This window comes from Tinamus guttatus, unplaced genomic scaffold (assembly GCF_059628265.1).
Source record: "Tinamus guttatus ecotype Peru unplaced genomic scaffold, ASM5962826v1 Tinamus_guttatus_pri_ptg000197l, whole genome shotgun sequence".
NCBI lineage: Eukaryota > Metazoa > Chordata > Aves > Tinamiformes > Tinamidae > Tinamus > Tinamus guttatus.
Genome location: NW_028288731.1, coordinates 6,842,601 through 6,859,082, shown reverse-complemented (window position 1 = coordinate 6,859,082; position 16,482 = coordinate 6,842,601). Strand labels below are relative to the sequence as shown.

The 16,482-nt window shown below is 37.5% G+C and overlaps 2 protein-coding genes across 2 annotated transcripts in view; one reads left to right on the top strand and one right to left on the bottom strand.

The window, feature by feature from the left end:
* The window catches only part of DNAH7 (dynein axonemal heavy chain 7), an 86,109-nt gene that overhangs the window by 61,022 nt on the left and 8,605 nt on the right, over positions 1-16,482 (top strand). The window contains exons 47-57 of the mRNA XM_010219510.2: positions 447-601; positions 1,522-1,712; positions 3,168-3,301; positions 4,036-4,371; positions 5,930-6,056; positions 7,116-7,310; positions 7,688-7,777; positions 13,071-13,247; positions 13,900-14,061; positions 14,469-14,669; positions 15,555-15,716. Coding sequence (XP_010217812.2) covers positions 447-601; positions 1,522-1,712; positions 3,168-3,301; positions 4,036-4,371; positions 5,930-6,056; positions 7,116-7,310; positions 7,688-7,777; positions 13,071-13,247; positions 13,900-14,061; positions 14,469-14,669; positions 15,555-15,716 — 1,930 coding nt within the window. The remainder of the gene's footprint in view (positions 1-446; positions 602-1,521; positions 1,713-3,167; positions 3,302-4,035; positions 4,372-5,929; positions 6,057-7,115; positions 7,311-7,687; positions 7,778-13,070; positions 13,248-13,899; positions 14,062-14,468; positions 14,670-15,554; positions 15,717-16,482) is intronic.
* LOC148594820 (baculoviral IAP repeat-containing protein 5.1-like) lies at positions 8,635-12,115 on the bottom strand. The gene is made up of 4 exons (XM_088523776.1): positions 11,978-12,115; positions 10,796-10,905; positions 10,250-10,364; positions 8,635-8,838 (listed from the first exon to the last, which is right to left on the bottom strand). The coding sequence occupies exons 1-4, from the start codon at positions 12,113-12,115 to the stop codon at positions 8,653-8,655; spliced, it is 549 nt and encodes a 182-aa protein (XP_088379902.1). The 3' UTR covers positions 8,635-8,652.

Sequence of the window (16,482 nt, the reverse complement as noted above, 5' to 3'; positions counted from 1 at the left end):
GCTGCTTAAAATCAGGGATTAAAAAGTAGATGCTTCTGAATCTGCTTAAATATTTTCCTTATACAAAACTTAACTGTCTTTAGTAGGAAAATCCATTAATTTGCTATAAAATGCAAGTCTATTATGTCTGTATTAAAGATGCTCAAAATTTCCAAATGAAAAAAGTGTACTTTTATTTTGAAGTTGTAAAATGAAATGACATTAAACTGCTAGGAGCTTAAAAGTATTATTCTGAGTACCTTCTTTGAAAGAATAATGTCATATTTTGTCATTATATCTTCGGGCAAATTCAACAAGGAATTCCAAGGATGTTTCTACTGGGATTTCGTATTTACTTGACTTATTATTAATTACAAAAGGAAATAAATCATTTTACTCCTTTGGCGTATACATTTGAAGAAATTAAATTTCAGTTTTGAAAATTTGTAATCATTTTTTCCCTTCAGTAATGCAAGAAGATGGCCTCTGATGATAGATCCCCAGGGACAAGCAAATAAATGGATAAAGAATATGGAAAAAGCCAATAGCTTGCATATCATCAAACTCAGCGACCCTGAATTCGTAAGAACACTGGAAAACTGCATTCAGTTTGGCACTCCTGGTAAGTTATTAAATTATGAAACGTAAGATACAGAAGAACCTGGAGAGGGCACAATTAGCTAAAAAACGATGAAGCTCCAGTGAATGTGAAATATTCTTGTAACTGAGGAAAACAGAACATTGTTTCTTTCTTTTCTAGTCAAATTAGAACTCTAGTCCTCACCCCAAGTTATAAGATCCTTCACAGCACAATCTAATTGTAATCTCCAATTTAATTTGTATCTTTCAATTGTTATTTGAGGCTTGCCTCAAATTCTATTTTCTAATCCTATTCTGTTTTAATGTTATATTTTTTTTTCCTAAAAAGTAATGTTATTTTAATTTGGATTTTCAAGATGTGTATAAATCAGGAGACTGCTAGACTGTGATTATTTGATGATTCTTTTATTCAGTATGGTAGTCTTTTGGCAAGTCTTGCAGAACTCACAAAAACGCATAAGTTAATGGAAGTATATAGTTACAATTCTTCTTTGGATAACTGGAACACAAGTAAAGACTAATTGATTATTTATTTAATGGCTTATTATTTATTCTGCATTATTTCTCTCACAATTTTGAGAATCTCATAGGCTTACAGTGAAAATAAAAATTAGGCTTAGGCACCCAAAATGATTTCTATGGCAGATGGTATTTAATTTGCTATTAGGTCTCTTGTAAAAAAAAAAAATAGCTTAAAATTGCTGTTCTATATCCATATTAATAATGGCAGTTCTCTTTGCATGGTTGCAACTTGATATACTATCAGGAAAAAAAGGATTTAAAGTTGCATTTCTCTGATTCGTTTCAATTGAATAAGAAACTCTAGCCTTAATTCTAGATACTTGTAGATCAGTGTTTGTATAGTTTGCACTATACACACATGTGGGTAAAAGTAATATACACATAAAGCAAATGGTCCTGAATCTCACTGTCATATGCAAGTGCTCCTGGAGAATGTTGGCGAAGAGCTGGATCCTATCCTGGAGCCCCTTCTGCTCAAGCAGACGTTCAAGCAGTCGGGCAGCGTGTGCATCCGCCTCGGGGACTCCACCATCGAGTACGCCCTGGACTTCCGCTTCTACATCACCACCAAGCTGAGAAATCCACACTACCTCCCTGAAACTTCGGTTAAGGTGAGTGCAACTCTGCTTTAATTTTAAAACCATTCCTCCACTCAGCCTAGAGGAGCTTCTTGGCACTTCCCTGCCCATGCTGTTCTCCTTTTGATGCAGCGTGGAAAACTGGTGTCATCTGGGAGTGCTGGTGTTTTCAAGGCATACATTTCACCTTGCAGTAATGTCGTTCACTTGTACTGTAGATATTTAAAACTTACTTTTCAAATTTTCATACCCTTCCCAGTCTGTACCTCCTGACGCTATTGAGTCACTTTTTTATATATATATATATATATATATATATATATATATATATAATTAATATAACAGCTACCTCACATGCAGACTCTACATTAGGAGTTTAGATTCAATATTTTCATCACTGTCATCAGGACAAATGCACTTTGTACTCTTAACTGAGCACTACGCTCAAGGTGAATTTCATTTGAAAAGCAAGTCAATGGACATCTGTGCACCCCAAAATCACCCAAATTTCCAGTCAGTATTGCTTAGTCAACTTGTAAAAATGATATTTCTTCCCTTATGAACTACATTCATCAAACTACTTTCTACCTTCTGCAGCCAATGTCTTCCTTCCTTTACTCATGTAAAATACTGTGTGTTTTTGCTCAACTAGACCTTTTGGTATTTTCTGGATCAGTTACACATACTCTATCATGGCATGGGAATTATTTTAAATACTAAAGCCTTTTTTCAGTCACTGTTATTTTCTTACGAAAAAAAAGAAAACATGATGCTACCCAGTTGAATAAAAATATCCTGGTAAGAACAACAACATAAATTGCATGTGAGCAAGGCCATTAAAGGGACACAATATATGTGGCAGAGGCAATAATATTATTACTTACTACCACTTATTTTATGAGAACAGCAAAACTTTTATAGGTGAAAAGTTTATAAATACCATAAAAAGTGATCTATTTGATCTGTATCCATATTCTTCTATAATAGTGTGTCAGCATCCCATTTTCAGTAGATGCAACAATTCTGGAAAGCAAACAAAACAAAATTTATTTACAGATTCTGTAGATCTTTCTTTCATAGAAAGGTTTTGCTGCTCTCACTGTGAAGGTGCCTACAGATACCAAATCAAAAAGTCCATCTTCTATATGTAAAATTACTACTAGGCATTTTATGGACTAATCACTCTAAGAATTGATATTACATGTAGATTTTTACAGTAATTTTGAGCAAAAGGGTGAAATACTCTGCATTCTCTGTTTGAAAGGGCTTTTTAACATCATATAGTTAACGTTTTTGGTTAATCCTGGAATTAGCTTCCCAATACACGATCTTAAATGTATGTATAGTACCTTCATTCATTTTCTCTCAAATTTTGGTTGAATATTTCACATGATACTATACAATCCTTCCTGTCTTGGAAATGAAGAAAACATTTAATTGACTCTTGTCATAATTGTGTTGTCTTTCAAAACTTTTTTTTTCTGTCAGGTGACGTTACTGAATTTCATGATAACTCCAGAAGGAATGCAGGATCAGCTGCTTGGAATTGTAGTTGCAAGAGAAAGGCCAGATCTTGAAGAAGAGAAACAAGCTCTCATCTTACAAGGGGCTGAGAATAAAAGGTATCAAAATAACTATCCTTGCTAGTGATAAAATTGGATTTAAGTTAATGAATAAATCACAGGAAATACATTTCAGAGACTTTAACTAACTATTTTTTGGAAATATAGTGAATATTGTATTTTATAACATATTAAAGACACTTATTTTTGAGAGCCCAAACCTAGGCAGCTATTTAGGGTGATAAAGACTGATTTTTGGGTGCATGTTCCTATTCATATCCTACTCTTTTTGGCTTTTTTTCCCTTTGACCTGGTTTCTCAATTCTGAAAGTATTAGAAAACTCTTAAAGAGCAGAATTTGAGGCTTGCAAAACATATCGATCCCATTCTCTGCCCTTATTCATCCCTTTCATTATGTTGATCTCATGTGACTTGCTGTTTTCACAAGTTTTGATTAGAGACTAATGGATGTGTTTTAAAAGTCTTCATTTTGTGCCAAATTTGCATTGACTGTATATGCAAAAGGCAACTTTTCCCACAGGCGAATGCATGAAATATGCTGTACTAGATGTGGTTTAGCACTTTATTCCTTTGCATTTAGATGAACACTTTCCATCTTAAGCATAATCCCTGAAACTGGCTAAATTTTTCAAAAAGTTTATTTTTTTTTTAATAAGAAAGGCTTATGGCAGTTTCATAACCTGAATAGAATTTACTGTATTGTGGTCATTTATGGATACCAACAGAAAACATCTGCAATATTCACATGTGAAACATCTTGTTTATTCTTTTAGACAGCTAAAAGAAATAGAAGACAAGATTTTAGAAGTTCTTTCAGCTTCAGAAGGAAATATTTTGGAGGATGAAACTGCTATTAAGATATTGTCTTCCTCTAAAGCTCTGGCTAATGAGATTTCTGAAAAACAAGCTGTAGCTGAAGAGACAGAGAAGAAGATTGACGCTACACGCTTGGGCTATCGCCCCATCGCTGTCCATTCGTCTATCTTGTTCTTCTCTATTGCTGATCTAGCCAACATTGAGCCTATGTACCAGTATTCACTGATGTGGTTTATTAACCTTTTTGTCATGTCTATAGATAATTCAGAGAAATCTGAAGTTTTACAAACCAGGTAAGAATGATAACTCTCCATTTGCCCTTAATGATGTGTATTGTTTACTGACATGTGTCCTAATGTGTTGTCCCAAGCTTTGCATTTTGAAATATTCTTTCTGTACACAAGTCTGTGAGATATTTGCTGAAATGCTGTTTAATCACAGAAGCAAAATGATACAATGTATTACAAGTGCAATATATTCCACCATTTCTATTTAGCTATTGCTATCTCAAGTTCTGTGTGAAATTACAAAATACTACATAGATAAAAATGGTCCAGTCCCTTGATTTTCATACTGCATTTCATCTATTGACTTTGTATGTCTTCAAAAAGCAGGTAGTATTCATTTCCTCATATTTCAGGTGTGATAGGAGGAAGTTTTTGGACAAAGACTCTTGCCTGTACCTAGAAATGGCAAGGCAGTATTTTTACCCAAACGGCTTGTGGATTCAGTTTGATCACTGTCTTGTAGCTAGGGTGTTCCTGCTTGTTCATGAGAACAGGAGGAACTTTGCAATCATTAACGATCTTGTTTGCTCACCTAATTGCAAATGCATTCGTGCAAGCTAATGATGCTACTGCTGAACTATCTGCAAAAGATCGGGTATTTTTGGTCATATTTTCCTCTCACTTAGTGGTTAAACCTGGGAATTTGTCACTCATTAATGGCCTGATTCAGCAAAGTATTTAAATATTTGCTTGTGTAAAAATTAATTTTACTGGGGTTACTCACCCAGTAAAGTTAAGCATGTGAACAAGCAAGTGTTTAACTACTGCATCTTCAACAAAAGAACAGAAGAGGAGAAAGAAATTTCGTTCCCCATTTTTAGTTAATTGCTCACTTACCTGTTCATGTTTTCTTTAAGTACAAGTTAATTGTAGTACAGTGTAACTACACTTAATGCGTGTAGTTTAATGACAGAATCTGATAGCTATTTTTTCATTCAAATTCAGTCAAGCTCTGTGCAATCTTAAGTCTACCATAATTATTTTATCAAAAATATTACTACTAAATATTTATGTCTGAGCTTAATATTTTGAGCTTAATAACTGAGTTCTTATAAATTCAAGTTAATTTTTACCAATAAGATAATAATATATAACCTCACTCTGACTTAAAATCTTATTTTTAATTTCTCTTAAAAACCCTGCACAGCCCTGTGCCTTAATCAAAATAAATTGTAAATAATAAAAAAAAAAGATTTTCATCTCATTTTAAAATTAAAACTTTCTGTCAGCAGCTGTATAAAGATATTATCTTAATATCTTAATCTCAGCTGACAGTATGTGTTGCTAGGGAATGATTGGTATAAGCCTGTTTTGATAGTTTTGCCCACTGAAAGCAGAGGAAGACACACCCAACAGGGCACAGAAAATTTCCCCAGGAAGGAATAATTCACTTAGGACTGTTTATCTTGGGCTATCTCCACTAATCAGTCACTTTCTAATAAAATGTTCTGGGAAATTTACATTTTTTTCTTAACCAGGAAGATCTAAATGGTTTGCAATAGGTTTCCTAAGTGTACAGACTTTAGAGTGTTATTAATATAAGTTTGTGTTTTGACACCTGTAGGTTGAAGATTCTCAAGGATCATTTTACTTACTCGCTTTATGTCAATGTCTGTCGCTCACTCTTTGAAAAGGACAAGCTGCTCTTCTCTTTTTGTCTAACTGTGAATCTCCTGAAATATGAAAGATTGGTCAGTAAGAAAACAACAATCTGTACATAAACATTAGATGGCATATCCAAGCTATCACTAATAAGAATGCATAGGATAAGAAAAATAAACTTATCTATAACATATTTTAAGCTGTAATTCTATGGTATTTAATTTTCATTTTAATGAGAACTTACTTATAAGCAATGAAAGAGATTTTTTATAATAAATATAAAAAAAAACAGGACTGGTGAATCTATACTAGATGATGATAATAGTTTATCTGAACATTAGACAATTCTAAACATACTGTCATCATTTTTCATTTTTTGTTGTAATATATTCTGAGATCTAAGAGCTTACCAAAATGTAGTGTACTTAAGAAACTACTTGATTGAAGAAACTACTAATCTTTTTCACATATAGTAAACATATTTATTTTTACACAGAATTGCTCAAAATCTAACACTCGTACCAACTGAATTCTAAGAATACTTACTATGAATTTTTTTTTAATGAATCTGAAATATATCCATGTTAACCACATCTATGGTCTCCTGAACAGTATTTCTAGTCATAGTGGGATTGTTTCTCTTGTATTTAACGTATATTGTTAGCATTATTGATATTATTTCATTGGGGAATCCATAGAAGTGAATAATTTTAGAGCTGACAATAATAGTTGTTGGACATTCTAGTTCCCTAATTCCAGGGATTTGGATTTACAAATTCAAGTCATCAAAGAAATTTTGAGATAAAATTGAGAAAAAAATTCATTTGCCATTGAGGAACAAATTAGAACTGTTATGGCTTGATACATTTTTTCATCTCTAGACAGAAGAAGGTTTATCTAAAAAATCTAGCTAAAATTGTTCATGACTCAATTTAGGGACAAGGATGAATTTTAAAATTCACTCATGACTGTTTTTTCAGTTGCATAAGTTAATGCTTAACTGAAAAGCAGACACTAAATATTTTGGAATTTAGTATTTGTATAAAAGCTTTTTCAGTAAATTTAAGAATGTAGATAAAGTATCAATTTCCTACCAAAAGCACCAGATTTTATTTATTTAATCTTGAGAGGGGTGTCTTTCTTTGTAGATTGATGAGAATGAGTGGAAATTTCTGTTGACTGGTGGGATTGGTTTGGATAATCCCTTTTCCAATCCCTGCACCTGGCTTCCTTCAAAGTCATGGGATGAAATTTGCCGCCTGGAAGATTTGCAACATTTCAAAAACATTCGTAAGGATTTCATGCAACTGAAGGATGGATGGAAATTGGTGTATGACAGCTTGGTATGTTAACATTCCTGCAGTCGTAAGTTAGTTAATGCATAGTGCATCCAAATACTTATTCAGAGAAAAAGAAAGAGTTGTCATTTACTGCATATATTAATGTAAAGAGTTAAACAAAGGATGTGTAGTGGTAGATAATTGCCAATATTTTCAGGTGACTCCTGAATAACAACTTGAATTTTCAAGGAAAAAAAAAAAAAAAACCCACAAGGTGATAGTGGAAACTTGCTAAACTTATAACCCCTGTGCTTTATCAGTCTGTGCATTTTTCACCTTACTTGGAGAATGCCTTCTCATGTTATTACATAACCAGCTGCTCTCCTACCCTAAATAATTCACAAATGCTTTAAATAAAGCTAAAGTCATGTATTTTTTAGGATCCTCCGCATGAAGATTTTCCTGGGGAGTGGCAAAAGTTGGGGGAATTCCAGAGGATGCTCATCATTCGCTGCCTGAGGTCTGACAAAGTACGTACAAAACTTCCCTACTTCCCAGCTCTTGCTGCCTTTCTTAGAAGCCAGATGAATTTGTAAGTATGCATTTATTCAGCTGTCTCTTGTCATTTTACTGTAGTGGGAAAAAACTAGAATTAAAAATATTAAGTGTTATGAACACCCTTATGAACACAAGCAGAAGAATATTGCACCTTTTTAATAAAGGTTTTTCAGTGATTTTTTTCTATGGTTACTTGAGGGATGCTGCTATCAGGTAATAAGTAAAGAGCATTTAGTTTTAAATGAAAGGGTAGGCCTTGAGGGTTTTTTTTTTCCTTGTATTCACAGAAGTCCCCAGAGCTCTTGTTCTTAAGGACTGCTTTTTACTCCTTCTAACTTCTCCTCTGCAGCTGCTATTGTTTTTTTTTTTTTTTTTTTTTTTTTTTTTAAACACTTTACTGTCTATGATAGCATGTGACTTGTCCAGGAAGATAATTTAATGGCCAATATAGGTACTTACAGTAACAAGTATTTTACTTTTACTGAAAGGGCTTTGAAGCAGAATTGTTTTGATTTGAGCCTGTCTAGCTCCAAACCTTGAAGACAAGGAAGGCCACACTGAATGGTTACAGTTATTGCAAGTCTTTATTCAGGGGAAGAACTATAAAACAAGAAAAATTTTCATTAGACATTTTCACATAGTCAGAATTTAGAGGCTAATAGCAGTCCCATAACAACAACACACACTGTGATAGGTAAGAGTAGTGTAAGTTATGTCCTCTGTTACAGGCAGCCTATAAAATTATCTAGTAAAAGAAATCCTTAGACAGCTTTTTAGCTTTGTATTGGTACTCAGATAAAAATATAAATACTTTTACCATATAAAGATAAGGCTTTAGAGTCAGACTTCACACTTCTGGATTTTTTGGCTGATAACAAGAACTTTCAGAAGATTGGGCAGGTTGATCAGCATGGAAATCTGTTGGCATCTGTGATAGATACTGATGTTTGGAGACAAAGTTATCCACAAGACGCTTCCTAGTTGCAGCAACTTCTTCTTCAAAAGAGGCGATTATGCTTCTGCCAGTCTTCCACTTAAAGCAAAAAGATTGAGACTGTCAATTGAACATTTTTACTGCAAGATTGGAGTATGTGTAGAACTTAGATCTTCAAAGACCTTTTGATCTGCCTTTAACCCTGGTTTAGAGGGCTGCCCCTGACTATGGCCAGCAATTCCAGTCCAAATGCTGCCTAGCCCTTTGGCCATCATACATGAGCTCCATTGAGAAGATCTTCTAACTACCTCCTGCATTCTGGTCAGTGACCATTTTGGGGCTTTCATTTCTAAATTGTGACATTATTCCTTATCTGCATTTTAAACCTAATAAAGGAGAGGGAGTTTTATTTCCTTTTGTGTGCAGATGCTTGATCTCACTTCTCAGGAGAATGCATTAGGACATGGGTGCTCCAGGTAGCAGCATGTTCTGGATCTGTCCTAGCCCTCTAAGCTATGGACATCCTTGGGTCAGGAAAGGGGAAGCTGTCATTTCAAGGTCTCTTAATTCTCTACTTAAAGGAATGTTTCTAGTCCAGGCCCCTCTTATACCTGCTAGAATCCTCTTATACCTGCTCTAAATCACTCACTGATCTGATATATGAGTAAACATGATCACCTTCTTATTCCTCAGTTCACCCTGAAAGAAATTATGCTGCTCCCACTATGGGATGTGGTTCCCTTTATAGATATTAAGTATGTTCTATAAGGACCTTAAATAGTTAACCTTGACATACAGCCAGGAGGTGGACATTTCTACCCAAACATTACCAGCAAAATGAGACCCCATTTGTGGAAAGCCACTCAGGAGCTAAGATGTGGAACTGAGAACTAAGATGCAGATTGATCTGAGCCCCATCAGGGGCTCCTGCCTGGAGCACCCCATTCTCACAATTGCTATTATTAGGATTAGAGGTCAAATATCATAGAAGACTAGTTGAAGCAGCTCAGGTGTGGGCTCATGGATGTCACCAGTACATATCATGCATGAAATCCCCCAAGTAGAGAGGTACAGCTGGAGAGCTGTTAAACATTGTAAATGGGCTGAAAAGTTTGACAGCTTAATTAAACAGGTATTTATATGTAAGGCTTGGGACACATGAAGCAATAAAAGATGGACTAATGGCTAAGTTTAGTCTGGTCTGATTTTGTTGCATTCACATATTGGTGCCCTTCTGGGGCTGGGAGGATGGGGAAGATGCCTGGATATCTTTTCCCTGATATTTTTCTTCTGTAACAAGTCACTGGGACTAGGTTTTCTTTCAGAAGCTAGGCAATAGACTAGCTGTTCACAAATGCTAGGTGCAGAATTTTTAGCACATGAATCTGGATTTCAGAATCTTCTAGCCTTTCCCCATCACTTATTTCTGATGCACAGAAACCAGGGCAGGAAGCCCCCAGTTAGATGCGAGACTAGAATGTGACACTACATTTATTCAGTCAACACTCACAAGGAAGGTTCTGAGCCGTGACATCTCCAGCATGTAGAACTCCTCCACTGTCAGGTCGTCAAAGGGCTTGGTAAGGGATAAAAAACCACATTGCTGGCGTTTGGAGTGTTCCATCCTGCAGCATAAACTCAGATTAAGAACATGTATCTATGTACATCCATGTACATTTAAAGAGATAAACAGGACTGTTCAGTACTTCTACAGTCTGTCAGTAGAAAAGGTATTATGCAGAGAACACTTGTGTACCTCCTATGGTAACTAGTTGTATTAGTTGTGATCTAGAAAAGGTACAAGGAAGATGGAGTCTGTAGTGCTGCTATAGGAAACTTTCCTGATCTGTTGAAGCAAGGCATTCTCTGCAAAGGCAAGGCCAACCTCAAAATTCTATATAGAGTATATTTAATAAGTTCTGATGTATTTCAAGGTGAATGGGTAAGGTTAAGATTTCCTTAGACCTGTTTTGCAAACTGCTGTGGAAAAATTAGTTGTTGTATAATCAGTAGGGGATGTAGTCACAGGAATTGGATGTTGTTCTCCTGTACTTACCACGGGTCGTCATTTGGCTCCCAGCCCTCCAGTTCTATCAAGCAGAAGAAGCACTTGGCCACATCAGGTTCGCTGGCACTTGGACAGTGGACAAAACCCGCCTTGGCCATCTGCAGGGGACAGTGCACGAGCTCAGGGCCTCGCTAACGCACCCTCCCGAGCGTGGGCACTGGGGCCACCCCGCACGCGCTGCAAAAGGGGGCTTAACTGTGGCAGCTGTAAGCTGGTAAAGAAGCATCTGGTAGAGGACAAGAGCTACAAGTAGCAAACAGTTTTGTGTAGCTGCAGTATCCACAGGCTGCCGCAGTAGCTTTGTTCTAGTGGGTAAAGTCTTCCCTGTATTCAGCAAGCAGCATTTACACAAGCCCTCCCTGTCAAGGCACTGCGTCTGCAGCAGCCAGGGCTGCTGGACTGCTCCCAGGGGGGACAAACAGCCTAAGAGCCACAGAAAACTCTTCAACATAAGTTATGCAGATATAAGTTATACTGTAACTTCTACATTTTCCTGATACTTTTATTGATTTCTAGAGATAGCTCAAGAATATTGCATGTAGTCAAAAACCTTAAAAAAGGCAGGGAGAAACTACCCCAAATCACAATTTCAATTATACTAATTCACATCTCCTCAGGTAATTTTAACACCATCATTCATCTGAGATAACGACCTGAAGGTTTGATAGGTGGATCAAAATCAGACTCAAGTCAGAGCCTAGAGACATAAATATTAACTTATCTAAAATTTATGTAACCTTTGTTTCTGAATTTTAAGTAATAATCATTCTGACATGCTGGCCTTTCTGTTCAGGGAGTCCTGGCATCCCCCCATGTAAGCAGGTTTCTAAACTGGAAGTTGCAAGCAAAAAAAAAAAAAAAAAAAAAAAAAAGCATAATACACAAAGCTAACTGTGCATGAACAAAGACAAAAAAAAGAAAAGTAACTCTACTCAGTGTTATAGGAAGGCTAGTGACCTGGACATATAGAAACTACTCATTCTGCTGCAGTATCTCAAAGCAGAAAATAGAGGAAAGGAGGAATACTTTTTTTTTTTTTAAATGAATGTGGCTTATCAGAAGCTCATAGCCACTCTTGAACATGAACATATTTAACAGCAACTCCAAATACAACCACAGTAGATTTTTTAAAAAAAGAAAAAAGGCAAAATTATCCTTTTCCAGACTTACATTCTCTGGAGAACATTTACAGTTGTCCACAAAAGGCCACTTGGTGAAGGTTTTAAGGCGGTTCTCATACTCATACATGTCTTTGAAGTCAGTCAGAAGCTTGGAGGATGCAGCAAGCTCCTCCAGCAGCACCTCCATCCTTCCAAGGCCACAGCTGCTCCCAGCTTCCTGCAGGCTTAAAGCCCCGCCGGAGCGGGGACGCGTCGCACCTGGGAGCCGGCGCCGGAGGCATCGACCACAGCTGGTGTTTGCCAACTAACACCACATGGGAACTATGGATTGTTAGAACGCAAGGGTTTAAAGTTACATATTTAACATGAATTTAGCAATCTTTCATGGATTGTACCTTTCCGGGTGCTGTAAGTATGTTACTCTGGTTGTGATCAAGATATCATTACTGTTTCAACACTTCAGCATTTCCTGAATTCCTGTATTTCTTTAAAGGGGGTGGGGAGAATAGATAAAATTATTAGGATAGTAAATAATAAATAAATATAATGAATAGTAATAAAATATATAAAATATTCTAGAGTGTGTTTTAAATTCCAAGAGTTCAGAGACAGAATAACTAGCAATATTGAGGAGAAAGATACGCATAAATATTTGTAGACCCCAAACTTTAAGCTGTCTCCTTATAAACTGTCTCTCATTTTGCTTCAGTAGGAAGCCACCAGTGCACAGGAGCTGCTGAACACACAAGTTCTCTAACCTAAGATCTTTTAGCACCTCTGAAAGGCAGTTGCTTGATTGCCAAACCTGAAATCCTCTCCATAAAACAGATGGATCACGTGCAGGAGAAATTCTATCTTCTTACACCAACCCGTCAGGCCAGATGTACTGACAGAAAGGAGATTAAGGGTCATTTGACTAGAATGTCTCTCGTCAACCTTTTTAGAGCATCTTCCATTACAGCAGCTACTTTTGCTCAGGTTTACCCATGCTAAATCATTGATTACTCTGGGCCTGTACTTGTTCCTAATTTTATATGCAGGAAGAGGATTCTTGACATTTATATATTAAAACGTTCAGAGTATTATGTTCTAATGCTCTTGTAAAATGGGATGTTTTAATTCTATTTTTCCTTTTTTTTTAGATAATACCAATGGTGCAGGAATTTATCATTCACAACCTGGGTCGTCCGTTCATCGAGCCGCCTCCGTTCGACCTGTCCAAAGCATTTGCCGATAGTCACTCCTGTGCTCCCCTGATATTCGTGCTGTCTCCTGGGGCAGACCCCATGGCTGCGCTCCTCAAGTTCGCTGACGATCAGGTATTTTAATAACATCGCCAAGACTTTCTAAGCTGCATGAGGTGTGTGTGTGTGTGTGTGTGTGCGCGTACATCCGTGGGACGCAACGAAATCTTACTGGAAAAGGTTTTTTTCTATGAGCACTGCATATAATGTGATTTAATTACAAAACAATGTAGTAATACATAGACCACAGGATCTTGGGTGGCATGGACACTGCGGGATTCAAGTGTAGTTTTGGCGATCATTTAAAATCAAACAAAAAGAGATCCCAACAACTGCGATCAATTCTTATGTAAAAGGTTAGTGTAAGTAGTAGAAGGTTGCTAGAAGGTTGCTTTTTTTTTTAATAGAAAATTTATTGCGTTTCTTGACTATTCTCTCATTGTTCTGTGCAGTTGAGAGTGACAGGCAGACTTGAAGTCTCCAACCTCTGGGTAGTAAATGTGTTCTGCATTTTATAGTAAGTTCTGAGGAGTCTTGTGAAATAGAGTTGTACAGTTCAGAATTAAGTGGATACGGACTTGGAGTTTTCCCTTGGCAGTCAACTGGACTGACATGAAAGAGAGATTTGCTCTGTGATTTAAAATATACCGCACACTTAGATTTGAACTCTTGTACCAGAAGCTTTGATGTGCACTAGTCTTACTTCTAACATGCTTTATATGTGCAGGGATACGGTGGTGCAAAGCTCAGCTCCCTCTCGCTTGGTCAAGGCCAAGGCCCAATAGCCATGAAAATGATAGAGAAGGCAGTAAAAGAAGGGACGTGGATAGTTCTGCAAAACTGCCATCTGGCAACATCATGGATGCCAATACTGGAAAGAGTCTGTGAGGTAAAAATAATATCTTCTTACAAACACTGCTGAACATATGTCTAAGCCAGCAGGCAACTAAAAAAAACCAGCTCAACATACCCATGATTGTACAAAGGGCATCATCACATCTTGGTTCTTTTTCCTTCCGTCTACTGGAGTGAAAAACACTCACGAACATTGTGGGTCTGGTCCATTGTTTGGTGAAATTCCCAGCCACTGCAGCAGCTCTTCAGGCCAAGGGCTTTCTTCATTGGTCTGCTACTGTAAAAACTGCTACTGTGAGGAATTTTACACTTGTACAACCACAGGTCATACTGGTATATATTCCCTCTTAAAAAAAAAAAAAAAAAAAAAAGCCTCCTTTAAGATGAAAAGTTGAGGTGTATATTCCTGTCTTCCAATTCCTTGTTTTATTTGTGTTGTAGGAGTTGAATCCTGATACGACCCATCCCGATTTCCGAATCTGGCTCACCAGTTACCCATCTCCGAATTTCCCCGTGTCTGTGCTTCAGAACGGGGTGAAAATGACTAACGAAGCACCAAAAGGTTTACGGGCGAATATAATTCGTTCCTACCTGATGGATCCAATTTCCGATCCCGACTTTTTCAACAGCTGCAGGAAGCCGGTTAGTGCCGTTGCGCTGACACCGGTAACGCGCTCATGTGGAACAGCCGCAGGAGGCTCTGCTGCTCGTGCCTGGCTGCCCGGGGAAGAGCTACCTTCAAGCCTCACCATTGTCTTCCACTCACTGAAATGCTGTTTGCTACTGCTGGCAGCGAAGCATTTTATTAATATTTAAGTTTCAGTTTACCACAAGTTGTCTTCATCTGAGAGTTTGTAGTATGACACTAATGATACAGCTTTCTAGTTAAAGAAGTAAAACAACATGTATTTCCCATGACAAATGTGCAGGACTGGGAACTCCTGTTGTGGAATACTCCCTGACCTGCATGCTGTTCTGGTGTGTATTTGATCTATGACATAAAAATATTTCCATTGCAGAATTGAGACAGTCAAGTGATGGCATAACATGGCTTACAGGACTGACAAAGTAAATGCTTCCCCCCACATTTTTAAGTAAGCCTGGGGAAGCAGTGTCTTGTCATAATTGGATTTAGGTATGCAGTCATATCTGATGAAAAAAATTACATTATTTTTCATAATTTTCATTTTACATAACTAAATAGTATAGTGTTAACTATTTTACAATAAGAGGGTGTAAAAAAATTAATGGGAACATAGTCTCTTACACACATGGGTATATATGACTGCCACTATTTTTAAAATAGAACTATTTTGAGGGTTTTTACTGGTTTAAGAGACCATTCAAAATTAATGCTTGTGACCCACTGATGGCCTCCTGCCAGGGGCTGTAGTGTATTGAGACGAGCTCCACGGGCATTAGCAGCAGGACGCTGACAGCGGCAGGGCAGCGCCCCGCGGCTGTGCCACGGCAGGACCACCTGATCAGTCGCAGTGAGTTCCTCTTGCTGTTGTACTTGGTTTCCAGGCCGAGTTCAAGACCCTGCTCTACGGCCTCTGCTTCTTCCATGCCCTGGTGCAGGAACGGCGCAAGTTCGGGCCGCTCGGCTGGAACATCGCCTACGAGTTCAACGAGACGGACCTGCGCATCAGCGTGCAGCAGCTGCAGCTCTTCCTCAACCAGTACGAGGTACCGCGCAGCGCCCCGGGGCACGTGCCCAGCGCTGGGCTCTTGCATTCGCGCTCCCATGGGTCACTGCAGCCGGCAGCGCGCGGCCGAGGCGAGGAACGCTGGAACCACGTTGTAGGAACTCGCCTCATTCACAGCTTGCTCCATACTGTCATCTATCCCCTGAAATTCCCTGGCTAAAGACTGTGGATCTCCAGGATCTCCTGGAAATCCATGGTCTATTCTTAAGTTGTGATATATGGAACACTCACTATATTGTATAACTGTGATTTACTTGATGCTAGGGATAAGACCATGAGCAGATCAGTTGACCTTGATGTATTTGTGTATGTTTGGCAGATCACTGGTTTGCAAAGTTAGCCAGGGCATCAGCAGGATTGCTGGAATTTGTTTTTCAGTTTCTTAAACGGTGAACTAGAAATAATAGAATAATATATTCTTCAAAATGTCTTTAAAAAAAAATGGAAATCCAGCTAGTATTGCTGTGAAATTTGTTTACATTGCATTTATGGGTACATAATCAGTCATTCACAAACTAACTTTCTACATAGTTCAGATTTTATTTATTTAATATTTTCATATTGCCTAGTCAGTAGGGATGCTTTTTTTCTTGAGAGTTTTAATGATTTGTATGTGGTAGAGAGAGTTACCTCTTTGTTCTTCTCCGATTTACTTGGTATATGGAACCATTAACCAATCCTCAGCATATCAGCAGCTCTTGTGCTCATTTCCCGTAGAGACTTTATCTATCTCGTGGAATCCATAA

Excerpts from the sequence above, each read along its gene's own strand:
- LOC148594820 (XM_088523776.1), bottom strand. The coding sequence starts at position 12,115 with ATGGAGGTGCTGCTGGAGGAGCTTGCTGCATCCTCCAAGCTTCTGACT. Across the intron at positions 10,906-11,977 it reads GTAAATGTTCTCCAGAGAAT|ATGGCCAAGGCGGGTTTTGT; the intron begins GTAAGTCTGGAA and ends TGTCCCCTGCAG. Across the intron at positions 10,365-10,795 it reads GAGCCAAATGACGACCCGTG|GATGGAACACTCCAAACGCC; the intron begins GTAAGTACAGGA and ends TTTATGCTGCAG.